This window comes from Apteryx rowi, unplaced genomic scaffold (genome assembly GCF_003343035.1).
Source record: "Apteryx rowi isolate R43461 unplaced genomic scaffold, aptRow1 scaffold_916, whole genome shotgun sequence".
NCBI classification, from domain to species: Eukaryota; Metazoa; Chordata; class Aves; order Apterygiformes; family Apterygidae; genus Apteryx; species Apteryx rowi.
The window spans coordinates 88,572-115,736 of NW_020451223.1; the positions used below are offsets into that span (position 1 = coordinate 88,572).

The 27,165-nt window shown below is 53.7% G+C and overlaps 1 protein-coding gene across 1 annotated transcript in view; it reads right to left on the bottom strand.

The window, feature by feature from the left end:
* Nucleotides 1-27,165, bottom strand: part of NECAB3 (N-terminal EF-hand calcium binding protein 3) — a 54,355-nt gene that overhangs the window by 26,447 nt on the left and 743 nt on the right. Inside the window, exons 2-5 of the mRNA XM_026091694.1 lie at nt 16,963-17,009; nt 14,970-15,078; nt 2,780-2,805; nt 2,232-2,329 (exon numbers count right to left, since the gene is read on the bottom strand). Of these exons, the coding sequence (XP_025947479.1) occupies nt 2,232-2,329; nt 2,780-2,805; nt 14,970-15,078; nt 16,963-17,009 (280 nt within the window). The remainder of the gene's footprint in view (nt 1-2,231; nt 2,330-2,779; nt 2,806-14,969; nt 15,079-16,962; nt 17,010-27,165) is intronic.

Consider the following 27,165-nt stretch of genomic DNA (forward strand, 5'->3'; position numbering starts at 1 on the left):
TCGCTCCCACCTCCCAGCCAAGCAGAATAAAGCACCTCAGACACATCCACACCACACTTCAGTCACAAGAGCCCTGTGGCTTCATGTGCTGTACTGGTTGGTGCAAAATCCTACTTATTCCCCTGTTTCCATGAGCACACGTCATTCAGCCACTTCATACCATGCATCAAACAGTTACACTGAAGGGAAAGAAAGGGCCAGCCCTTCCCACAGCTCTCAGACAGAATCAGTCCCGAGCACGCAGCTAAACCATCTTATATGCTTAAGATGCAAACAGGGATGCTGGTCCCCAAGGAAGGTTCCCATCCAGTATTCACCGTTGCTTTCTTGCAGCTGTATTTAGCCTGCAATGCTGTGCGCTGCAGACCTCTGCCCTCAAACAGAGGCAGGCAGGCTCATAAAGCAGGAGGCTGCTTGGCCTAATTAACACTCTCAGTTCTGCCTTCCAACAGTACAAGCTGCAGGAGGAAGGAAAGCATTCACAGCAGGGGTGAACTCAGCACAAGGCTGGCAGTCAACGAATTTCACCATTTCTTCCCTTAGCGGGAGACTCTATTGAACATCGTGCGATTTCCCAAAACAGTCCTCTCCCTACAGCGATTCCCGACTGCTTCCTGGGAGCCAAGGCTTGAGGCACTGTGAGCACAGGCCAGGCTGAGCTCAAGCTGCCTGGGGCAGCTTGGTGCAGACTCGACCCCAGGGATCCTGCTTCACTTCACACCTGATTGTGGACAAGATCTCGCTTTGGCTCGGAGATGTAGCATGGATATCTACGGTTGCCATCTGCACTCTTCCCTCCTCTAACAGCCACAACCTCCTGACTGCCGCTGCACCCAACGGGTTGCCAGTGTTCTGCTTGCAGGGCTCTCATGTGCCCAGAGGAGTAGAGAGAAGCCTAACAGGCTCTTCAGAAGTGCCTCTGGGGACAAGGAGCACATAGAGACTTGGGTGAAAAAAGAGTGTATTTACTACAAACAGGAACAAAAAAGAAGCAGCCACTTGCTCTGCAAGCTTTGCAAGCAACCGGAACATTGCTCAACATGCTGACCTGAAGGACCCTTCCAGATATAGAGCCCCATCATGGTTGGGGCGGTGGGGCCCATTTCTGCTGAACTAGCTCCATTCTGCTGGATTTAGGCAGCCTTGCCTAAAGTTTGGGAGTTTGGGACCTCATCTTTGCAGAGGAGATGGGTGTTCAACCTTGACTGCAGTTTCCTGGGCAGGTCCTCACTCCTCTCAGTATCTGGTGACTGGTGCCACTGTGGTGGAAGGACCAGCCAGCAAAGAGCATCACAAGTGCAGGCCCCACACTGGGACAGGGCTGTGCTGTCAGCACCTCCTGTAGGCTGTGCCGCTCTGCATGAGCATCCCAAACACTGGGAACGGCTCCCTGTGCCCCAGGTGGGTCCCGCTTGACAGTGGCCCCAAAATGGAGCAGGCAGGTGTGTTTGGAGAGCATGAGGACCTTTAAAAGGGGAGCTGAGCCAATACTATGCCATTCACTGGCAGAGGGTCTCACAAATGGGAGGAATTAAGAGTTTCCTCCATGGTCCAGCACTAGTGCAGAGCAGTGAGAGCTCAGACTCCTACGCAGGGTCACAGGTAAAGCAGCTCCCCCCTGCTTCTCACCTCCTGGGGCCTTGCCCAGCTGAGGTTGGGCAGCAAGCTCTCACTTACCCTGAGGTGATACTTGCTGGTAGGATCCTGTCCCAGCCTGGGAACTACAGCCCATTCCATAGGCTGCCTCTGAGACTGCGCTGGAGCACAAGGGAAGGATGGGCCCTTTTTGCTGCACGGTAGGAGAAACTGCGATGCTCCCAGAAATGGTTTTCCTGGGCTGGACCCCACATGCAGTCTGAGAGGAGCTATGAGACAACCACTGCTAGAGCCGCACTAGGAAGGAGAGCCCAAAGGCGTCTCCTGAGCACCAACGCGCAAGCCTTTCCGCTCCTCCAGCACGGCTCCCCCTCCTTCAGGCATGCTGCAGGCCACGCTGCTGCAGCAGTCGCTGCACGTCAACACAACTGAAGCATGCACAGGCAATCTGACACATCGGGGAGATACCACTTTGCTGCCTATGAAACCGCAGCTTTCTATGAACACAGATGGGCATATCACACATGGTCTAGCACTAAGAAAGAAGCAGAGATCACCGTGACTTCTGTTACAAACCCATCTGCCCTGTCACCCCAACGCAGTGCTGCAAAAGTCTCCTATGACCCCACTCTTACCAGCTTGGTTTTGTCCATGGCTGCCAGGACAGCAGAGTTGAGGGCTTCCAGTGCAGAAAGCACGTGTCTGTATTCTCCAAGATATGCTGAGAAATAATCTAAAGTGGGAGAGAAGACCACAGTTAGCTTCCCAAGCATCTCCTTCCTCTCCTACCCCTGCACAAGCTCCAGCTGAGGTACCCACCTGCCCTTGTCCAAGGCCACCCCCTTCTTGCCTGCCTGGCCCTGGCCGTGGCCACAAGGGTGCCAGGCTCAGCCCTCAGCACTGCATGGCCCAGGCCGCAGCATTCACATCCCTCTCTCGGGAGCAATGCCTTCTGCCTCGCACCAAAAGGACCAAAACTGAGAGCCCTTTCCTATCCCCAGGGACAAAACGTCCTAGAGAAAACCCTGTGACTCCCTGTCAGGACAGCTGGGATTCACGTGAAGGGACCATCAGTGTCACCTAGCCAGGAACCCAGCCCTGACCACATTAGCAGTGCACAAAACCCCCCTGCAGACCCTCCAGAGACAACATGCTCGGAGAGCAGGAACAGCAGCCTACTTACCGCACAATTTCTCCGTGTCTACATTGCTGCAAGAAACAGAAAAACAAACTCTTGTTAGAAGGTGGAGGTGTTTTAGGAGAAACATCCATAGGGAGTGGTGTCTTGAGGGCTCATTTTGAGCCCCAGTAAATTTGTTATTGCTCCGCCAGCCTATTTTTAAGAGGCCTATTAGACCGAAGAGGGTCCCTCCAAAGCCCTGCTCTTCCCACACCACAGGAGCAGGTCCCTTCCCATGCCCCCTTGACCAGCCAGAAAAGCTGCTGGGTACATCCAAGGATGACAACCTTTATCGAGAGCAAGTAAAGCTGCTCTCTGGATATCTCTTGTCCTGCAGCAGGAAGATGGACCTGAAGTGCACTGGGATAGTGACTGGGTGCAGAATGGGGCCAGGAGGAGAGATGTCAGGGAGAGGCAGGCAATGTTCTGCACCCTCAGGCTGGCAGGCAGGGTTATTGGCCCCATTTCCAAGTCCTGGAGCTGACGAGACCCATAAGCTGCTTCTTTAGACAAGCTCTTTCTCCAAAGGTACAAAGCACTCAGGGCTCCCTCCTCAGGCTGCCCTTTATCTCAGCACAGGTCCTTCCTCATGGCCATTGGGCTTCCACCACTTGACGCTGGTCCCCCTCCTGTCCTTGTCTACCACACACATGCCTCTGGCTGCTGCTCCTGCCAAGTGGCCTCTCTCCTGCTCTCCATTTGGTCCTAAACTTGATACAGGTTGAGCAGCGTCCTGGAGCCCTGTGGGGCCTGGCTGCCAGGACCTAGCTGTCCCCAAACCCCTCTGAAGGGGCAAGTTGCCCCTCAAGTGACCAGCCGCCACAGTGCAGGGTAAGCCCTGGGCATTTTGGGATGCACTGCCTCCACTCCAGCTTCAGTAGGACCCTCTTGGGCGAGGACTGTCCTGGTCATCGAGGGCTGTCTTCAGGCTTCCAGGGGGCACAGGGCTGAACAGCTTCACGGGTTGCACGGTCAGTTCACAGAATGGGTCGCTCCTGCTGCAAAGCCATTCAAGCAGGGACCTGGGTTCATAAACCTTGAGGGGCGACTGTGGGGGGCACAATCCTCCGCCCCTTCGTGGCAGCAAAGTGCACTGCACAGGAGAATCCGTGCTGGCGTCTGTGCGGGCCTGGGACAGATCATGAGGTTTATGATACCTGCAGCCACTGAACGGACGACAAAGAGAAAACTAAACACTGAAAAGCTTGTTCCTTCACCGAACCTCCAAGAGTCCAGTGCGAAAGATAGCGTTTGCCCAGGTAAGCAGAGACGCTGCACTGCTGCGTGCAAACGGGGTCATGGCGAAGCAGCACAGCCAGCCTCGCTCTGCCAACCTCCCCCTCGGAGCACGCAACTCTGCAAGCCAAACAGCTGTCTCTTAAACGCAGCGCTAAGAGGCATTACAGCCAAAAAGGGGCTGAGCCCCTCGTTATGCCAACAAAGGCAGCACTGAGGTGCAGAGGGAGGAGGAAACGGAGCCCAGAAACAGCTGCAAGTGCTCCGGACGGGCACTGGACACAACCACAGGTTCACCTGAAGCTGACAGATCAATTCAGGCAGCCAAAGCTGCTGAGGCAGAGCTGCCTGGGATGCCTGGCATCACCCGCACAGCCTTCAGGGAAAATGCAGGATATCATTTCAGGATATAATTTATTCAAATCAGCCTCCTCTCAAGAAATTCTGCTGTGTCAAAATCCCCTAAAGAACTGCAGCTATTTTTATTCCTGACTGGGAAGGTAGAAGAGCGTATGAAAGAAAGAGATTTTTAAATGCTTAATTGCTGTCGCATGTGGATGCACTGATGACACCCGGAGTGTCACACAAGCGCAAGGATGGCTGCAGCCACTCTGCTCGGGGAGCTCACAGTGTCGCTTCTGCTGCAGCCTACGCAGCGCAGGCGAGCTCAAGCCACTGCTGCATTGCACTGTTCCTCCACTGACACTGCTCCCAAAGGCAAAGTGGCAAAAATGCCCCAAGGAGAAATTGGATGAGAGCGTGTCCAAAATGCCGTGCCAGAAACAGCCTCAGTGATTTAAACAAAACCTTTCTACAACTTTCGCCCAAAGATCAAAGGCTGGTTTCAGGGTCTCTGTGTTTCCACTGCACTTCTACTTCATTTTCTTTAATAATACATAGTGCTTCAAATCATGAAAATATGCAAACCGCTTTGGGCAAGGACATGCCCAAGCTTCTCATTTTTGATCTGCCATATCTCAAATTTTAGGTTTCTCCATTCCTTACACGGGAAACATCATATCCTGCCACTGCTTCTATTGGAAAAAGACCTTTCCACCTAGTCCAGCAAAGCTTTAACAACACAGCAGATTGCACAGCGTTGCAGTTTCACACTTAGTGATATAAACCCAACCCTCATGCAGAAGAGCAGGCAGCAGGCTCCAGACTCAGGTGCAATGCAGCCAGTTGGCAAAGTCCCCATGAGCCAGGGCAGTGACCCCAGTTGCCCTGGGATGTGACATGGACCCACAGGGCCCCAGAGCAGTAAGCACCCAGAGCAGACCAGGATGGGCAGTGAAATACTGGGACTGGCTGTGGGTTACGATCCCAGAGGAAGGAGCTGACTCAGAAGGAGGATGCTCTTGTGCTTATGGTTTGCTGGAGAACCCACCTTCAGGGTACATTAACGATGGGAGTGATTTGAAACAAAACTTGGTCATGTTGACAAAAAGCAGACTAATCTGAGAAGATTCTCAAGACAACCCAAACCCCTTTAGTGTGAGAAGACATCACAGAGCCATGGCAGGGGGTCTGACCTCCTCTCTGCAGACCCCTGGGTTTAGCTTAGTTGCCACAGAACATCTTTTTAGACAACAGAGATGGGCAGTTTCCAGGTATGATCTCACTGATCTACTTTAAACACCTGCTCTAGGATCTGGTTAAACCAGGACTCTGGTACACTGCTCTGGCACTGCAGACAGTATTTAAAGTGGATAAAAATATAGTTTCCCTCAAGACACAAGACAGATAATCAGCAAAACCAAAGCAAAACCAGAATCCTGACAACTCCACTCTGTCAAACTTTGCTGGTCCCATCTTTGAGCAGCTCCATGCATCCACCCAACGCTCTGCTAGGGTGACTGGGGTTTGAAGCACAAGTTACAATTGGAAAAAATGTCTTACTCCTCCTTATTTTTTTTTCACATATTTTCTGAAAGCTGCCTGGAGCCTGCAGTGCAGCCAGGAGTGCCCTGCTGCTGCACAGTCACAAGAGACTGTGGAATGGCAGCATCCGCTGGCTTTACTTGTTAAAACAGTGCCACAGAGCAATAACCAGAACCACTGGTTCCCCTCCAAAAGATGGGTAAAATTCGCAAAAGAGGAGATGTGGACCCAAGCTGGCAAAACACACAGTTACACTCTGAATGCGTGTTACCCAGGTGGTTGCATGTGTAGAACCTAGAGCTGGGAATGGTTTCACGAGGATGGAGAGGGGGCCACCAGCTGATACCACTGCCCAATTCCCAATCTTGACTCTAGTGAGTGGTGTCCACGTGACGAAAAGCTGCTATCAACATCAACTCTACAGCTTCTCAGGAGAGGCAGTTATTAATAATCTTTTGTATCCTGTCTTGCTGCTTAAAACATTAACTAATTAATCACTGAAATACTGAATGATTAAAAACTGAATCAACCACTGAGAAAGTTCTTGCAGCAAAACCAACTTTCTGGGGGTTTTCCAGGGGAAGATCTACTTCCTTTCCAATACATTTTGTTAGCAAACACTGTACGGCCACCTCTTCCCACATCTTACATTCCTGCTGCGCCTGCGTCCCTGCCTTACTAATGGTGCAAAATCACTTCCAGCTCACTTGCTCTCCCTCCGGCAGCTTGGAAACATCAACTCCCAGGGCATGCTATGGCAAGGTTAGGAGTAGAAGTGAGTGCAGCAAGCAAATCTCAGTCAAGATGATGCCATTTTTATGCTACTAGAGGCTATTTCACTCCAGAAACCAGAAAGAGTTAATGTAAAGGCCACATGTGCCAAACCCTGACCAATTCACTGAACTGAGATGGTAGAGCAGCTTCCACCCTGCTCTCCATCTGAAATCCCTTTTCTCACTCCAAGAGAAGACCCATACTCTCTCTCCAAAGCATTTATCCTGAGACTCTCCACATTTCCACATAGCTGTATTTTGACTGTTCTCAAATCCCTGATTAATTGTAATTAAGCTTGAACTGATGATGAAGGATGTCATCATTATGTCGTTGGGATTTTGTCAGAATGTGCCTGGAATTTATGCAAGAAAACATCAATCAGCTTCAGCAAAGCAGATGGGAAATTTTTTTATCATTTATTGTTCATGTTGGAAATCTCTGATCGTCACAGATCTGGTTTCCAGACCTTTATAACAAACTCCAGAGAGTTTCAGTTACTTTCCCGAGTTCAAAGACTGGCAGAAGCTGAGAGTTTGAGTATCTGACCAAACAGGGAGATGGGAAGAAAGTTTACACAACTCAATTCTTCCACAGAACCAGAAGTTTGAGGTTATTTCATCTGAGAGTTTTTTAAAAATACAGGGGTCAGTGCTCCTACAGAAATCTCAGCTCTTTCACTCAAAGCTTCATGTGGCTCAAGATCAGAGACACCGGCTCTTGGCAGTCCACCTCAGATTTCCTCTCACAGGGATCTGACCACTAACTCTTGCAGAAAGGACAATTTGCTGGACCTTATTTTTCTAAATTTCCCTGACTGCTCCAGGACAGAAAGATATGTGAGGACTATATGACACTTGCCTGGGTAGATTTCATCAGTCTCCCACAAATAGCAATAAGCACACAACATAACAAGGTTCAGTCCAAAGGCCTTGATAAATGAGCCTCTGTCAAGACATCCTGTAGGTCAAGGAGAAGTATCTAGAGTGATGAGACGGAGCTCCTGGCGCTTTTCCTGTGGCTCCCATGGGTGCCAAGAGCAGGGAGGACCCAGCTCCTGCACCGACACCTTGGGATCTCCTTGGCCATGTGAAACCCCCGGCAGTGACTGCTGCCATTGCACCCGGCTGGTGTGCAGACAAACAGACAGCGGCTCAGAGAGCTAACTGCACCCTATTTCTCCTGCAAAGGAGGTTTTTCACCCCTTCCAAAAACATTTCTCTTTTCTTTCCCAGAATTTTCAGTGAATGAAAAGGTAATTTTGCAGGGATGCGTATTTTTCTGTTCTGCTCCAGTGCCAGGTTTGGCATCAAGCTTTCTGACAACTTAAATGAAACAGTGAACCTAGCTGTTGTATCAAATTTCAGAGAAAAGTTGAATTCAGTTTCGGCATAAAATATTATTTTTTAAATGTCAAATAATTAGAACAAAGAGCTATTTTAAAGCCAAAATGAAGTAATTATGATAAATGCAGAACAAAAATATGTCTTGTGGGGAAATGCAAAATCTTCAACCAAAACCATTCAAACACACTTTTTGGATTCAAAACTTTTTTACAGGAAATATTCTGACTTGCTTTAATTGTTCGCACCATCCAGGCCATTGAAGACACGCTGAGATGCACTCAAGGTTTTATTCCACCTGCTCTAAACTACCTGATAGAGCTGACTGAACGCACACGGCACCAGCATGAGCACCAGATAAAAAGGGAGGCGGAAGGAAGACTAGACAGGAAGGAAGGAGAGACAGAGAGGAAAAGAGAGTGTGGTGCTGTGGCTCTCTGGAAGGAGAACAAATAATGTATGAGAGCGCTAAAATATTAATCTTCCCAGATGTCAGCTCTGTTCCCCAGCAGAGCAGATGCAGGCTTGCGGTGATGAAAGACAGTGAGGATATGTCTGGGCAGCACTCCATTACCCTGGCAAGGATAATGCCTGGGTATAAAAACCTCCTTTACTCTCTCTCCTTGGGTCAAGCTGACCCTGACAAAGAAACACAGTCCTTTCAACCTAGATCTGAGGAACACAGCAGCCTTGAGGCCAAATCCACTTACTGGATTAAGCATGAAAATCTCCACTAAGGAAATACAGCCACCCTCCAGGACAGAAGTTCCTATCTTGAAAAAAACTATGGGACATATAAGAAGAAAACCAGATACATTTGTAGAGCTGACCATGCTTGTGCTAAATTCCTGTCCAAGAAGAGAAGGTGTGTAGGTTACAGGCCAAATCCCTGCACAGGTGGAGCCTGTGATTTTGGGGAACCTAATTGCTTTCCGGCTTTGTAATGCTTTGACTTATATGACTCTTTTTTGCTGCTCTTATTTAAACCCTTGGAGCTAGTCTGTCTCCTTGGTTCTCCAGGAGAAGTCTTTCCCCAGGCCCACCACTGATCAGTCCTAAAGGGCCTGCATATGGAGTCCACAGGGCAGAGGAAAATATCTGCCCACTGACACCTTTTGGGGTCATTCTACAAATTGGCAATGTTTTTTCCTGATTCTACAGGGCTTATCCACTGTGGTGGGCAGTAGGAAGACCCCTAGGATTTCCACGAGCTTCCTGATCCAAGCAGGCTCTTCAAGCACTATGGCAACTGGAGACAATCCTCTCATCTGAATCTCATCTCTGCTCCGCTCTGGCAGCAGGGCTACTTTTCCTCTCCGCTATCTCTCAGTCCCAGGTCACATAAAAATGTATTTACTGCTTCTTCTCCTCCTGCAGATTCACCTGTCAGAATGGGACTCAACACACAGCTGCCTTAGAAAGCCACACACCCAGAGGGGCTCAGTTTAAAGTTGAGGCCCTCTGAACAGCTCCAGGTTTGGAGAAAGAGCTCTTCATGCAAGGTGAAATTATTTTACTGAGCAACATCTCAGGCCCCAGCCAAATGCTGGGATCAAGAGCAATGCACTCGAGACCTGGAACAGGACAAGACTGCAGCACTGACCTAGATACAACTGCACCCTGCCGCAGCCGCACTGGACTAGAAGTTGCTGCCCTGTGAGAGCTGGAGCCCACGCTTACCCTTTCAGCTGGACATCTTCCAGGGCTTTGCAAACAGATGCTGACTAGAGTTTTACTGGGATTGCCCCAGACTCCTGCAGGTCTGCTCCCGACACAGTCTCATCACCAGAGACATGTGCCCTGCACCCAGGAGAGGGAGTCCCCAGAGAGACGCTCTCTCACTAGTGAAAATGGTTTTTTGTGTGCCTGAGTTGCGATGCAGACAATCGGATTCCCCACAGCCAGAGGGAGGAAATGCATCTGCTTTGGGAGGGAGCAGGGAATTTTTCTCCTGGCTTTATTTAGCCTCTGCACCTGCCTCACAGATGAGAAAGGGAGATGGCTGGCAGCTTTCTGACGTGCACATTAGGTGTCTCTGAGCTGTCTTGACCTCTCTGCTCATTCCCCCACTTGTCCTCCAGGAGCAACCCGTTCCCGGGGCTGCCCACCCCTTTGGAAACCAAGGGCCTGCCTGCTCCCTGGCTGCCCAGGAAACCCATTTCACTGCACAAGCACAGCTGCTCCACTTCCTTTTCCTACACATTGCTCATGAGCCCTGAGACAGCCAGCAAGCTCCTGACACCATTGGCATGTGTTTTCCTCTGTACTTCACGCCCTGAAGCAGCCACTGTGCGAGCCAGGGGAAGGAGCTGGCGTGCACTGGCAGAGCACAGCTAGCATTTAACAATCCCGCCTCCTAACGCTCCTTCAAAGATTTTGCTGATAGTGTACGAGCCCTCCACGGCAGGAGCTGTGCTTTACTCCCCACCCTGGCCCAGATGTCACCCAGGGACAGGCACTGTCCCCATCACCCTCATCAACACCAGGTAACATTCAGCCGAGGCTTTCTCACAGATCCCACTTTTTTATCTCCTCTCCTCACTGCTATGAAATCCAAAAAGTCAGTGTCTCGTTCCCTGCCCACGGTGGAGCCAAGGCAGCCCTGCTGCTGAGAGCAGGAGCTCCAGCTCCCCTCTCTTAGAAAGGTCAGAGGATATGAGCAGGGCTCAGTGACTTCTCCTCCCAACCAGGCCAGGGCACTGCATCACCACTCCTGTGATGAAAGAGCCACTCCTGAGCTATGCAGGCTCTCAGACGGTCACATTTTCCTGTCCAGAGCAGCTGCATGGGAACAGCATGACCCATGCATCAATACAGGCTGGGAACCTACAGAGCGAGCAGCAGCGCTGCTGGAAAGGACCTGAAAGGGACAGTGGATGCTAGGAGATGCTGGGCTTGTTTAGTCCTGTAAGGAGGAGGCTAAGTGGAGATCTAATAGCAGTCTACAAATACTTGAAGGGGAGATCTTGTCAAGAAGATCCCAAACTGCTGATTACTAGTAGCTGGAAGGGTACAGTTGCTTCTTATACAGTCTTCCTAAGCATCTTCTGTTGACATTGGAGGCAAAAAGATACTGGGAGAGACAGTCCCTGATCTACTACAGCTTGGCTCTTTTGGGGTTCTTTCATACGCTCACAACGCCTCCATGGCAGGTGTTATGGGCAAGGAACATGCAAGGGGAATTTACTGTATCTCAGCTAACTCTTAGACTGGAGTGACCCCACGTACTGAGCGAGGGGTGGAGCAGACCTCAGAGGAGAGGGCAGGATCACTCCATCTAGACCTCTCCTCTGCCTGACAGCAGCCAGTAGAGCATGTGGGTTTGAGGACAGTTCACGCACACAGTGTGTATCCTTTGGCCTGGGGAAATCCAAATTGCTGCCTCTTTGGGGACAGCAAATTGCTTTGACAGGTGAGGGAAAGATTTTCAGCCTGGCTTCCTAAGGAAATGAGGCTCACAGAATCACAGTCTCTGTCTAGCTCCTCCGGTAAGAACTCAGGAATCCAGTAGCCAACTTCACCCAGTCTCAAAGATATCAAGTTCCTACAAGCACAAGGAAAAGAGGCAGCCACGGAGAGAAAAGGACTCCCAGGTCCCTCTGCTGAGGAGAAGGCAGGAGTACCGGCACAGCCCTTACGAGACACCAGCGGTTCCACAGAGGAGGAAGTCTCTACGAGCACCCCAAAAATGAATGTCAGAAAATCCAGCTCTACACACAAAGCCGCAGGAAACCTCTGCCAATCACACCGCGCTCAACGCTGCTCGACTCCTCCGTTACCTGCCGTTGAACAGCGGGTGAGCGGATCCTGTGCCCTGCCTGGTGCACATCGATGCAAGCTACATACGTCTTCACACAAAAACAAGCACAACCCATTACGCGTCTGAGGTGAAGTCTTTGGCAAGGTCAATGAAGTGACAAGTTCTCTAACGCATCCAGAGGCTGCCCAGAGTCGGGCCAGGCCTGTTTGCCTGCCCTGGCCATGGCTTCTCTGCCACTTGTGTGACAGCAAACGCCACGGTTCAGTGCAAGGCCACGAGTTCAAATCCAGGCTGGAGCAGCAGGAAGCGAAAGCTGACACTGTCCAGTGATGGCTGTGCGCTGTGTGTGAGAGCAGCCGCGGGTTCGGTCGGCCCAGGGGAGACACCACGTCCAAGAGGAGGTGGCAGGCTCTGGGAACAGACTGAAGTGTTTCTCCCTGGGGCCAGGCCTGTCTCCTGAAGTCACCCATCCTGGCAGGCACCCGGCTCCGGGTCAGGGTTAGAGCACTCTGCCAGCCACGGCACTGCTGTACGCTGTTTAGGGGGATGGGATGCCATTTACCAGGATGAAAAGCTCAGTGCCAGACTCCCACTCTGCGAGATCTCGTCTCCTCCTCCTTCACAAGCTGGGGACCAGGCTGACGAGATCTCCCTTCCTCACCGTGCAGCTCCCCTGCTGCCAAATCCCAAATCCTGTCCCTCTCCCTCCTGCTCAAGCCAGCATACTCAGACCTGTCGGATCCTTCCCCTGCTTCCTCCAGCCAAGGAAAACCTTGTCTGCCTGCGCCACCTTGCCCCATGGGAGGCCTGCCCTCTCCATCCCCGAAAGGCAGAGCTGAGCAGTCCACGTCCCACTAGCCCTGCCGCTCAGTGAAGCTGTCCCTAGACTGATCCTGTGCGTGTAGGTGCAAATCATGTCCCAGGCAGGTCTAAGAACACAGAGCACACTTAAAATCGCCTCATGGCTGGGCCATCCCATCCATCCTCTATTGCAGAAATCAGGGCATCCTACTAGGGCTGGAGGGAAGAGGGTCTCATATGTTTACTTAAAGTTACTAAACGCAGGACTTTGGAAACCAACTGCAGGGTCCCTTCTGTTCTTCACAGCATAAAGAGATCAAAGACACAGTGGTCATGCCCTGCTAATAGATGTCACCAGCTCAATGCTGCAACTGCCACGTTGTCATAGCTACCACACTGTCATTACAAGTGACGATTTATAGAGACAGCACGGCAGCAGACAGGGCCATACACAGCTCTTGGAGATGGCCCGTTCCCCTGGGGCCGTCTGTCCACACAGAGCATGCAGAGCCCACAGAGGGCCTGAGCCGGCCTGGCACCGTCAGTCAGGTCAAACAGGGGCCTGACCTGTGTCTCTGTCTGTCGGGGCTCCTTCACTCCCTTGAACATGGCAGATACTCTCCAGGTGCTGGGGTGAGTGTGGAGGAATTGTCCCAACCCGGGCTGGCTGGGGCTAACGAGCTGTAGCACTCCTGCCTGCGACACACAGCTTCTGGAGTTGGGGGGATCAATCACCTCCGCTCCTCAGGCTTGCCGGCATGCGTGGCAGATGCCAGCTCATGATAACTGGTTATTATATCACCAAGGCTGACGGGGAGGGACAGCTATTCTCATGCAGCATCTGAGCTCCCTGCCCCAAAGTCAAGCAGAAGAGTCGCAGTTCAGCAGCCCTGCCTTGTCAGCAGCGTGTCAGACTGCGTATGGACGACAACAGCTTAGTCTGCAGGCTGGTTTTCTTATTTGCTATGCACCGTGGTGGTACCTATGCAACTTCTGTCAGAGATGTTTCATCTGTTCTGGGCAGCTGGGGGAAGCCTGACTTGGAAGGCAATGGGTAAACCAGAAGATCTTTGCCATTCAGTTAAGGTCACAGTTAAAACTCCTTTGTTGCAAAAACTCCTGCTTTGTTGCAATCTGCTTTTTTCAGTGGTATTGTATCGGGAATGACTGCACGGTCACCCCAAACTGGAGCCAGAAGAAAGGACAGGTTGTGCAGGAAAGGGAATGGCTCACTGCTAAATCCCTGGGACCACATCCCGGAAGAGAAAGAGGAGGTATTTGAAGGACCTCTCCTGCTGCCCACATCCTACATGCTAAACTGTCTGCGCACTCAGCAGCGGGCGGTCACAGGTGGGAAGATGTCCTCCGGCCCTCACACAAGCAGCACAAAATCTCCTCCACACCGCTGTGGCTGCCTGGCCTGGCTTGCATTATATGGATTATACAGGCTTAAAGGAAAGAGGCACTGGGGGTAGCGTACACCTGCCCACTTCTCTGCATCTCAACCCCACCACTAAATTGGGGGCATCATCTAAACCCACCACCCTGGCACTCAGCTGCAGGCAACCATCCTCATTCACCCTGTTCTGGGCTGATCACATGGGGATTACAGCTGGGGACCGCTCACCATTCGTGGTCCGTGGCTCTGCACTGGTGGTTCTCAGCACCTGCATCTCCGTGCAGCACAGCCCCACGGTGCCTGAGCCCTGGCTCCCTGCAAAACCCAGACTTCAAAGGAGAGTAGCCTCTCCCTTGCTGGAGAACTATTCAGGTGTTGTCCTGACCAAAGGGGTCAGAGAGGTGCAAGAACTTTCAGGGTGCAGGGGAAGCAGAACACAACAGATTCTTCTAGATAACACCAATCTGGAGAAGACCAGAGCTAGATGCAATTACTGCTCCTGTTGTTTAAGAGTTTCTTTTTTTAAAAGAAGCTGGCCTAAATTCACATTTACACTGACACTCATAAAGTCCATTTCTGGTGGAAAACAGCCCTTATGTAAGTGAAAAGCAGTCAGCAGGGTCAGCAGTCGCAAAGATAACTGTCTGTTCGTTGCCTTCACAGCACCACATGCTCCTACTGCATATATAGAACCTTTTCTATAGAGCTGTATATTTCTGGAATGAGTTTTTCAAACCAACAGAATTTAATTTTAAATGAATGTTTGCTTTCATGGTACTAAAGTAAATCTGATAATGACTGTTCTCAAAATGTCTGCCTTCTCTCATCACTCATACTTGTAGCTGGTGCTCAATGGATTTTAACATCTGCAGGTTCCAAGAGGTGGATTTATCTCACCCTGACTATTTATTGCACCCGCCTCCAAATGCCCTCCATCTGCAGTCAAGCACTTTTATACCCTCTTTTGTCTCCTCTTCTGCGTGCCACCATGGTACTTACTCTGAATGACGCCTGTCAATGCCACTGAACAACTCCCACAGCTCCTCTGAGCTCAGGATTCCATCAGCAAAATAGTTCTTGAACTCCTCAAATGACAGCTTCCCATCATCTGCATTTAAATAAAAGGGAAGAATAATTATATATCTGCAAAGAGAAGCGTACGGCCCGCAGTTATTCTCCCAGCAGCCTCTCTGCTTGGAGCGTGGGACGGTTGGGCGTGTTACGCATAATAATCAGAGCAGAGATTTCATCGGAAGCACGTCCCAACAGACAAAGTATCCCCATCAAAAAAAAAAAAAAAAAAAAAAAAAGATCGCTGGCAAACAAGGCCAGTGTTGCTGGAATTTCAGGTAGGAATTTCAGCTAGCTCCAACCCTTTCAAAGGATCCTGCTGTAACATTTTCAGAAATGCGTTTGACGCTATGTTCTATAGACTTTCCAAGCTGCATTTCCATTCAGCTCTCCACAGTATAGAGCCTATTATAAACAGCACAATGAAGACGGTATCAGTTTTTTACGGAAACAAAATCTTTCGATTCATTCACAAGCTTTTTCTTTCCCTTTTGTGGAGAACCTTAACTTCTGGGTTGCATCCGAAACAAACGTGGCTCCTGGAATCTGCAATCTACCATGAAAGGCAAGAGCCCAAGGGGGACGACTCAGAAAAAAGACTTGTGATTTTGGACTTCTTGGTTTATGGGTGCCAAATTTAAAAACTATTAGCAGAGCTCAAAAGCTAGAGACTCTCAAAAGCTAGGGGCTCCAGTGGGCATCCAGGAAGAGAGCCATCCGAGCAAGGCGCATGAATAAACCCCTGTGCTAGGTGCAGAGGCTGAGTCAATCCTGCAAGGGCTGGAAAGAAAGCCTGGTAGATCCTGGGCAGCTCTGCTGCATGGCTTGCCTTGCCTGCCCCTCGCACGGCTAACAGACACGCCAGAGACAAGCCTATGGAGGAGGTGATGAGACATCAGCCAAGCCTTCCAGGTGGTTATCCTGCCCTCGCCCACAGCCACGCTCTGTGCCTGCCTCAGCCTGCAGTTCCCAAGCCAGGGAGAACAGGAGGGCAGAGCCTGGAGTATCACCCAGGGACTGGACAGACACAGGCTGGGCATGACCGACAGGCCCCTGCCCACGGGCCTGGAGCAGTGCTGCTGCCCCCAGGAGAAGGTCTGGAGCTCCTCTCTGCAGCACCGGAGCACGGAGGCCTAAGGAGAAGATCCGGCCAGTGTTTCCCATCTCCCTGCTACGATGCTACGTGAGGAACATGAGGGTTATGGAGCAGCAGGAGCTGGGGCGAAGGGGAGCTCACAGCTAGTCCTGGACAGGAGACTTGCACCCAAAGCAGGGCAAGCAGAGCGGGGAAGGCAGCTAGGGCAGCATTGGCTGGGGGAGGAGAGGGGCAGAGGGAGCCCGCAGCTGCCCCTCAGAGGCTGGGGTAAACACAGGGGGAAGAAGCCGGGAGGCAGAAGTGAGGCTTGGCGGCGGCCAGCACCACGGGCTCCACGGGCACAGCCTGTCTCCTCGCGCCCTGCCGCCTCCGCTGCCCCCTCCTCACCGCACGTCCCAGCAGCACGCCCAGCCCCAGCCGATGCACCACGGTTTAAGAAGGGGCAGCAGAGACGCGCCCATAGGAGCAACAGACATCACGGGAGCAGAGTGACGGGCAGAGCCAAGGAGAGACCCGGGTTCAGCCCTGCGACCTAGCCACACACAGCTCTGCCCTCGGGCTCCTCTGAAAGGCCCCTGCTCAAGGACGTGGTCCACGTCCACCCCCCGGAGGCAGCCCCTTCCCGGGGGAGCCCACTTCCCCAGCCCCGGCCAGGCCTCATCCCTGCTCCAGGTGGAAGCGGCAGGGCCGTCGGCTTCCGGCCGGAGAGCTCTTTGCCCTTGACCTCCTTCACTTTTTTAGCAGCCCCCCAGCAGGGAAGGGCTGTGCTGCTTCTCCCAGACCCAGGCTGCGAGGGGCAGGCAGCGACAGGAGCAAAGCACTCACCGTTCTTGTCGGCTCGCCGGAAAATCTGAAAGGGAAAACACGACATGCTTTAGAGACACGGCAGGGAGAGCGGCGCTGCTTGGCTGCGAGCGAGGCACCAAAACGACTTCCCGGCCCCAGGAGCCGTGCAAAAGCTATGCCCAGGCTACCAGGGCTGTGAAGGACAATGCCGGACAGGTTTGTTTGAGGGAAATTTCCCTTTGCAAATGATTAAAACCGTTTCTCTCCTCGGATGCACAAAGCGCTAGGCACACCTGCTGAGGACTTAACAGGCCCAGCATTTGCACAGAGCATCTTTTAGAGAGCGCAGAGGGAGACGAATTAGAAAGAGCATTACCACGCTTTTGCTACACCCTTGCGATGGAAAGTGTTTAATTTTTCAGATCCTTTAAATGAAAGTGCATTAAGCATAAAAATACTCCATAATGGAAGCACTTTGTGCATCATCTCTGACACTCCAACCATCTGCACCAAAGAGCAGCTCTCATCTTGCACTTTATAATCACCTTTTACAACACTTCTTCTTCCTGGGACACGGACACACACACCCACACACGCACACACACCCTACTGCTGCCTTCTCCAAGTGTAATTAGTAACAGAGCCTGCTGGGAATTTTCTGATGAAACGTTATCTGTACTAAAGTAGAAACTCTTTGGAGAAATGTTCTGGTGTTTGAGAACACTGCCACCAAGAAAGGCATCCTCAGCCCCAGGACGGCGTGTGTCCCTGGCTCCGTGAGACCGCGAGAGCGGGCAAAGCCACCAGGACCATGCTGCAGGCCGGGAAGCGCGCTTCGACAGCACGCGGCTCAAGAGCTGCTCCGGTTCAGGGTCTCAACCCAGCTTCCCAACCGTGAGGCTTCAGACTACGGTCCAGGAGAAAGCTGGGGCTTCCTATTCCCGTCTTTCTCCCTTTTCACACATAAGCGTCTTGGGTGAGTTCTGCTGCTGAACAGCATAATTTCTGAAGTCTGGGAAAGTACAGCCCGGTGCAAGGTTTTCACCAGCACATCCTAAGGCAGCTGACAACAAAGTCTTGCGTATAACAGAACTTTTTCTTTTTAATCTCTTTCAGGTCTGATGAAAGACAAGGCACAAAAAAGGGCAGGAAGAGGGGAAACCAGACTTTGTTATATCCTTTTCCACGAACCTGCAAAGGAGAAGCAGCTGATGAAACCACCTGCAGACAAGCTCTGCCCCTTGCTGCAGGAGGACATACCGCCGCCAGGCTGCCCCCCTCCACCGGCCGCCTCCTCTGCCCCTAGCTCTGCTCCTGCACTGCTTGTCAATAGTTTTGCTACTCTTTTGTGGGGTTACAAGCTGACGTCTGGCCGGGTCTGTAGAGTCACGCAAATGCTTTTGAACGTTGCACCCCTGATGTCAAAACTAGTACGCCACCCCCCGTACAGGCAGCCAAGGCAGGAGGGCTGTGAACTAATCAGTGTTAGCAGGGTTGGCAGAAAAAGTAAAAATACTGCTGAGAAGGGAAGTTATTTCTCTGGATCTCTTTCATCACCAGCAACAGGGTGAACCTCGCGCTGCTGGACTGCAGCCAAACCTGAGCTAGCTACAGTCCAGCTGGCTTGGTTGTAACTACCCCAGCCACAGACACTGCACATGGGCGGCAGTGTCCAGCCAGCGCTGCTGCCACCCTGCATCACCTGGGGCAGTCAGAGGTACCTGCCTGGGTCTGATCCAGCTGCCAGGCTGAAAGTGCAGCTGCAATGACAGCATTTTGCTGGCACGAGCAGCACTATGGGCTCTGCTGAGCCCCAAACCACCACAGTTTGGAAGAGGGCTTCCTACAAATGCCCCCTTCTATGGGACAGACACTGCTAACTACCAATTTACTGCTTGGAGGCAAAGACAGCTGGAGCAGCTGCCTGGAGAAATCTCTGCTGCTCATTCCCAAATAAGCTGCCGCTCTGCAACTGGGCAGAGGCTTTTCTGATGCTGGTCCCAGTAGGGTACTCCTTGGTCCTTCCCCATGGCCGACCCACAGGAGCAGGGGCGGGAGCCTCCTCAGAGGGATGCTCTTTTGAGCAGGGCAACCCCCCCCTCAAGCCGCTGCAGGGGACAAAGCCTGCCCTGAGCCGACCAGCATTAGGTAACAGCACCTATGGGATACAGACTCCTGGCCGGGCAAGGCTGCTGCTCTTGCATGAAAATACACCAGGGCACTCTTTGAGCATCCATTAGGACTCACTGGATGCATTCTGAAGCTTTATAGCTACCAACTAAGCATAGAAACCTGCAGTTTTCACCCACTGGGGATTTCCCTGGGTTTTAAAGCAAAACTTTCTCTAGGCAAAAGGGTCTGCTTGTGCATCTGCTTTCATTAGGGCTCTCAGAGCACCAGGGTTACACAACTGCAGAAGCTGTGCAGGGACGCAGCGGCTATTCCCCGGCCGGAGCGGTGTAGCTCAGGGAATGCCAGCAGGTCCCACCTGGCTGTGCCACCCTGCCACATCCCTGCCTCAAACACGGCACCCGGCGACAACCCCTGCCTGCCAGATTTCATCTGCTCGGGACGCAATCTCTTTCCTTTGCAGTTTGAGCCTGCTCTGAGGGCTCCCTCCCAGGGCCTGGGGGAGCAGGTCCTCCCACAGCATCCTCGGGGATCTGGGGACAAAGGCGGCACTACGGGAACACCAGCAGTGACTCATATGCACTCGGATGCAGGAGCCAGGGAGAGGAGGGTCTCCAGCAGAAGGCAAGCCGCAAACAGACCCCAGCAGCACGCAAACCTTTTCCATCAAGTGTAAAGCCCAGTTCTGCAGAGCCCTCCATGGCTCTGGAGGCATCGGAGGGACGCACGGCTCGAGCAATGGCATTTCTGTCACCACATTTCCCACCTGAATCCAAAATGCCGCTGACTGTCACCGAGGCTGGCTAGCTCACCACATCCCTTGCATGCTGCCAAGTGTCACCCCAGCACTTACCAAGCACAGATTCAAGTGAGCCCAAACATTTCCTCTTCCCAGAAGGATGGGAGGTAGTTTAGGATCAGCAGGAGGGAGCACACAGTGGGGCACAGTTTTTTGGGAAACCTACCCAGTAGAGCCAGAGAACCCCCTCTCTCCATTAGATGACCAGATGCAGGAAGGTACCTTCCCAGAAGAGAACGGTGGAGGACAACTTGGATGTGAAGGTGTCAGAGGCTGCCAGAGACCTGGCTGCCTCTTGCCCAAAGACAGATGCTAGCGTACGCGGGGCAGAGTGAGGCAATGCTGCTCGCACAGCATGTGTCCTCCTGTGACACACTTACCAGGCTGTCTGGAGCAGAGGGAGGTGGTTTCCCAGGGGTTATTGCCTCTTGGCGATGGATATTAAAGAAATGGGAATTGCATTCTGAGAATGAGGCTCTCCAAAGGCAACACCTCCTCTCTGGTGGGAAAGAAACACCCTTCCCACTGCTCCTGCCCAACTTTTGGAAGAGTGGTGGGAATAAAACCAAGCAGCCAACAGAGCTGGTGTTGCAGGGAGAGAGCAGAGAGACCACGATGTGCTCAGCACCCAAAGCCCCACGGGGTATCAATTAGGTATTGACTATCCAGCCACTGCCCTGCGGCCGGGGGCCTGTGGATGAAGCCGGGGAGCCCCTGTAGGTGTGAAGAGTCCTGCTTGGATGCGGTCATCAGGGGCCCTGGCAGAGCCCTCAAGCATGAGATATGCCTGATCCTCACCTCCCTGCAGAGCACAGCGGGTCTGAGCATGGGAAGGCGACGAAGGCCCTGAAAGAAGAGGAAGAGTAGGGAACGGACAGGCGGCACGGCCTCCCTCCCAAGCTGTAGGCGCACTGACCGGCTGCCACCACCAGCGCGGGACCCCTCCGGGACAAAGCCTGCGAATAACAGGGACTGTCATTAGCACTGCCTTGAAGCCTGCTAATGCTCTCGCAGCAATCGAAGCTCTCTCGCAGCGACCCTGAGCAGTCAGGGAGGGAGCAGGCCCTTCGTCCTCTTCTCTCCTACTTCATCTAAGTGCCAAACAGCAGCGGCAGGATGGCGGACGGGATTGGAGCACAAGCCGACTGCACGGCTGGGTGCTCCCCGGGAAGGACGAACTCACCCAGGCTGGCCACGGGCAGCAGGGTCCGTCCGGGGGCTAAGAGGGAGAGGTGCAGTTTCCGGGGGATCCCATGGGGTCAGGAAGGCTGCAGCTCCCAAATCTGGGGTGAGCCTGTCCCGGACTCGGCGTAAACCCCAGCAAACAGAGCTAACCCTCCTCCCTCGCACACAGGAACCTCCGCTCCAGCAGCGCGTTGGAAAAGCCCTGCCAACGCGCGCACGAGAGATGATTGAAGTTCAAAAGAAATAAATGCAGCGCGTCACAGGCCCACGGGAAGCGGAGCTGGAAGAGCCCAGCGGGATGAGATATCGGCTCCGCGCCCCCCGTGGCAGCATGAACCCTGGGACGGCGAGGCTCTGTGCCCCACGCCGTTGGCGGCCAGCCCGTCCTCAGCCGGCCCCGGCTCGGCAGAGGGCTGCCTCGGCGAGCGGCTATGCCGCTACAAGGCGGCGCGTGCCAGGCAATGCTAACGTCACCCGTGCGCCCGGCAAGATCCGACTGCAGCCAGGAGAGACCAGCCCAGAGCCGCTGCCCTGCTCCACGGGGGCTCCCCAGCATCCCCGGGGCGAAGGCGCGCTCGCAGCCGCGGCAGGTAATGCTGCTCCCGCGCTCCGCCGCACCGCGGGCCGGGAAGCAAGCACGGCCTCTGCACACCAGGGATACCCCGGCCGTCGGGGTCGGCACAGCCGCCCTGGGGACACCGTGCCCATCGGTCCGCTGCAGGGGAAAGCAGGCTGTGGCCGCGCGCCAGGCGACCAGCGGTCTCCCTCCGGGGACCAGGAGAGCGGCTGGCGCAGCTCGCTGGGCTGCCGGGAGCTGCGGCCGGTGCACAGCCCGAGGGGAAGAGCCGGGAGCATCCCGGCTCAGCGCCACTGGGCTCCCCCACTGCCCCTGCCCTGCCGAGGATGGCAGGGACCTGGGCCAGCATCGGCTGCCCAGCTCCAGCCGGGGCCAGGCGGGACTGCCCACGTCCCGGAGGAGCTGGGGCTGTTCCCAAGCCTCAGGACTGGCTGTTAAAGCAGCCTTCCCGAACCTCTCCCTCACAGCGAGGAGAGCAAGAAAACCCAGAGCTGCAGATCCGAGGGATGACTCTCCCAGAGACTGGAGACATTTGCAGGAAGAAAGACTGCGCGAGCAACACTGCATTCGTACGGCGCCTGCATCCAAGCATCGCAGACGAAACCCTCCTCCCCATCTCTCCTAACCGTGGGCGACTTCCAGCCACAGCAAACAGGCCAGGAAAGGTGACCTAGCTCATCGGAGCTGGTGCAGCACAGCCCGTCTCTCCCTCCTACACAGCCTCTGGGCAAGGAAGCGCCTGCTTCAGCTTGGAGAGGAACAACCTGCTCCCCCTGAGCCGGGGAGCTGGGGCCAGCAAGGGGGTCGGAGATCTCCTCCAGCGCAGGAGGAAACCTCCCTCAAAAGGGAGCGAGCAGAGCTGCAGATTGGAGTGCACAAGAGCATCTGAGCGGCTCGCATCCACCGAAGGTGGCACGCTTGGGTGTCACGGCGCTGGCAGAGCAAAGCCTGCTCGCCCATGCCCTGCGCAGGGCTCAGCTGGCTCGTCCCTGATCGCTGGGTCATCCCCGCAAGCTCAGACGCTTGCGCGTTGGCCGGGATCGCAACGCGCCTGCTCTCCTCAGGCCAAAACGCCTAGCTATAAAATGCTGGATTGAAATCCTGACACTTCGTGCTTTCATCAGGGAGGCAGCCAGAACCACCCAAGGTGCTGGCAGCATCTGCACAGATCTTTTTCCTTAGTGATTTCACATAGTGGCAGAAGTCTGGATTTCTTTTGCCTGCTGTCCAGCAGCTGCTGGGCCATGGCAGGAACATCCCTGGCCTGTCTCGGAGACCAAGGTTTTGCTCTCCCTTCCAGCACACCAGGAAGGCCCAGGAGGTGAAGGGGTCCCCGTGCACCCTGACCTCACCCAGGGAGAGCCCAGAGGGGGACACAACCCTGCCTGGACCAGTATGGGTCTGACCTCCTGCGGGCTTGCCCCCACCACAACTGAGGGGATTAGCCTCCGGGAAGGGGTCCTGGGGCTCTGTGCCCAATGCATGGAGACGGTCTCTCTCCTTTAAACTTTCTCCCCCGCTTTTCTCCTTCTCATCTGGTCTCTTCTGTCTCTCTGTTCCTTCTCTATCCTCTTTTCCTTTCCATCTATGTGTGGAGAAAACACATGACCTGCCCAGGAGCTCTCTCCACCCTGCACATCCAGAAGTCAATCTGCTTGTGCTGCCTTCAAGCCTCTGATACCTCCGGCCACCATCACCTCCTCTGTTGCCAGCCCTTCCTCCAGCCCAGGGCTCTCCGCTCCCTGGCAGGTACCACCAGCTCCTGGCGGCACCAGCTACCATGCTCCCCAGCTCCCAGAGAGCCACGTCCCCCCGCAACAGCACCTCCACAGCCTTCAGGGGAAAAACAAGCTCATCTCTGTAAAGCATGTGGAGATGTCCAAACCAGAGGAGATGCCTGGGATCTGTGACACATTAACACACTCCTGTCTCAGCCAGCCCTCGCTTCCCAGAGCCTGTGAGACAGTCTCAGAGCTTGCCTCCGTGAGGAAGGAGGTAGCTCTTGCAGCCAAACTTCATGAAGCGAGTTGGAAGCTGGCCAGTTCCTGAGACCCAAAAGGGAAGACGTTAAAATCATTTTGCCAAGCTCTGGAGCTGACCCAGGAGCAAAGGGACTCATGAGAAAGAGGTAGGGAAGATGTGAGAACCCAGAAAGCAGCTGGTACATGGAGAGCATTGCTGGTAGCACTGTTAACACTTTACATTTTAATTGTGTTAATGTTACTCGGAGGGTTAGATCTGGGACAGAGCAAGTGCCCGGAGGAACTGAGCTGGGATACAGCTGTCACTGACAAACTCCTCCTCCAGCCCATGTTCCATCAGCCAAGTAATTAGTGCAGTTAATGATGTTGGCTGGAGAGCCCTACCGTCTGAAATCCTTCCATGAGGGGAAAGCTGCGAGAGCCACCTCAAGGAGAGAGGAGATGAGCTTTCCAGCTATTCCTTGGTGAACCATGGGAGGCCATCCCAGGAGGCCTTGGGAGCTCTGAAAGGCTCATTCTGCCGAGAGCTGCATGAGGCCCACAAACTCACTGCACAAATGCCCTGCCAGAGTCGGAAAGGCTCTTAAAGAGCAGAACCGGAGGTGGCTGTCTGAGGGCCCCAAGAGCACACTCCCTCCTCAGACTCCTCCAGGGCCCCCTTCACCACACGTGCCGATCCCTCCCGTGCAGAGGTGCAGGTTCTGCAAAGCACCAAACCAGGACTGGGATCCACCTTCCCATTGCGCTGCCCCAGACCTCCCACTCTTCAACTCCAGGCAACTCCTGTCGCAGTGGCAGGGGCAACATCTCCTCACGCATCTCCCTGACTTTATTGGGCGACTTACACCCAGGTGGTGCTGAACGCAGCAAAGGGCAAGGTCTGGTTGCCAATCCCTACATGACAGACCAAGGGAGGAGATATGGGCGCTGCCCACCCAACCCAGGCAACTGCAGCTCAGAAAACATGGTCAGGAGCAGCGAGGTTGGAGGAAGAACATCTCTGATTTCCCCCTCTGTGGCAGTCTCCTGCTGGAAGCATCCTGTGCTGGGATCTGCCACATTCTCACTGCCTATAACAGTCATCTTTGTTTCCACTCAGAACAAGAAAATTCAATGATGTTTAAAAGCAGAAAACCTGCAAATGGAGCTGCCTTGGCCCCTTTCCCGACTGCAGGAGTTCAGATGCACAAGGTGGGCACTGACTCTTAATGCAAGGAGATTCCCTCGCTCCCAGGCAGTTGCATTTGGCACAGGTGAGGATCCAGGTTTCACTCCAACAATAAGGTCATCGCGGTGAGGCCATGCATGCCCACTATTCCACACAAAACATGGGACGTGGGCTTTGTCCTAGGCTGTGCTATTTGCCCTCCAAGCCACCTGGAAGTAACGGGCACCCATCCGCACTGCAGGCTCCTGTGAGCCCTGCTAGACCCCCAGGGCTGCATCCAAAATGCAGAAAGTGGCATCTTTGGGGAGAGCTGCTGCCTCCTCCAGAGCCCCAGCTCCAGCCCACGTGGCACCTTTGGGGAGAGGTGCTGCCTCCTCCAGAGCCCCAGCTCCAGCCCACAGAGCTCCGTCTTGACAGGAACGCCCTCGCGGCAGGGCTCGAGGGGACACTGCATGCCGGGATCTGTCATGTCAACTGCCAGGACCTGTCTAGTGAAAACCAAGACAGCCATCAGCTGTACTTTCAATGCCTGCGAGCCATCCACAGCCTCCAGGGCGCCTGACTGCTCTCCCAATCTGAGCAAACAGCATCTTCCTTTCCTACCTCCCAGGGCATTAAGAGCAGGTGGGACAGGGATTCAGCAGGCAAAGGGCATATTCTGCCTGTCGGACCTGCATCATCTGAGGTGCTGCACAGTATCTTTTGTAGCTTTCCAGGGAGCCTCATGCTGCTGGACACAAAGTTCCTGCTCCAGGAGTCATGACAGTCAGCTTTCAATAAAATAAGTGTGTGGGGGGGGTGCCAGTGGAAGGGTATTTCTAGCCTCCCAGAGGACGATAATTCAGAATACAATATTAAAAAGGCACAATGTTTAGTATTTTTTAAACATATCATGATTTATGGCTTGATTTATGACTTTGGGACTAAAGCACTGACCTGTGACACTATCACACTGCATGACAGGGCCATGCTTTTGCTTGAATGGATACACACATTTGCAGCGCTAACTCAGTTCTTTCATTTTGTTGGCTAACCAGGACCCTGCACGGACAGAAAAGGACTGTGCCCATTCGAGCAGCCTGATACCTGCGACTGTACATCTCCAGCACATACGCCTGTCCCTGACAACTCGCCAAAACCAAACAGTGAAGCTGTCAGGGCACAGGAGCCTGCACACCACCAGTCCCTGGCTCCAGCCCCATCCTGGTAAATCTACATCTGAGCAGCCTAAACAATTTGGATGCCTGATGCTTTTGATTTAGGATCTAGATACCTGCCTCTTTAAGGTTCTTTCCCAGATCTCAGCACAAATGTCCTTTTTCAACTTAGCTGATGTGTCCAGGAATGACTAAGGATTTGACATTGTTCTAAGGTGTACCTTACACCGGGGGTGTTTGCCCCTGTTTAGCACCTGCTCAGAGCTCATCGGCAAGAGGATATTTTGGTCCCACAGACTCACGCGCAGGAGCTGTCTGCAGCCAGACTTCCCCCGCTCCAGCTCCGTCACGCTCATGAGTTGCGCTGCTGTCCCAACAGTGCTTTAACGACCAGAGTAAGTCACACTCCTACTGTCAGGTGCCGTCCCCAAAGCGTTCCGTGGCTGCAAATCGTTGTAATGCTTCGGGGGAAGAGAGACGCTGTGATTTAATTTCTCCCTGCCAGTGCTCTGAGAAGCAGCCTTCCTCAGCACCGCCCTGCCAGTCCCGCGCCACCTGCTCAGGACTGCGTACGGGCGCTGCTCGCCTGCTCCCGCAGCTCGAGGCGGGGGGGCTGCAGCAGTGTGCCAGGGGCTGCAGTGCTGCTCCTTGCTGGCGTACACACTTCCGAAATGTTCCCAAAAGAAAATAGATCCACACGCACAACAGGAACCGGCATTTCCTCGCCCTGGGCCAGCAAACAGAAGTTGCTCATGGCCACACGCACCACGGTCACAATGCAGAGCCTGAAGCCCAAGTCTGCGGGGTTCGGGGCACCCTGGGCTGCCTCGGAGCTCAGGGTGCCCAAGGCACCCGCTACCGCCCGAGCAGGGCTGACCCCCGGGGTGGCAGAAGGGGCCGAGCCGGCAGGAACCTTGCCCGCCACTCATTAGCTGCAGCCGAATAAAATATCTATTAAATATATTTAGCACAGCAAATAAGGCAGGTTTTTTTTTTTCCTGCTGAAGTAAACGCTTAAGCGCAGTTTTAGCCTTCTCTTCAGTTACACGCACACAGCACTTTATCCACGGCTACACACGCACCCCCACACAGACACGGTGCCCGTTCGCCCCACGCCAGCCAGGTCTGGGGACCGGCGCAGCACCCCCGAGCCTGTGGGAACCCTGCTAAGCCACAGCTGGCGAACGCTGAGCCGGACGGGCTCTCGCCGGGCTTTTACTCGCAGCCCCCGGCAGCGGCGGGGG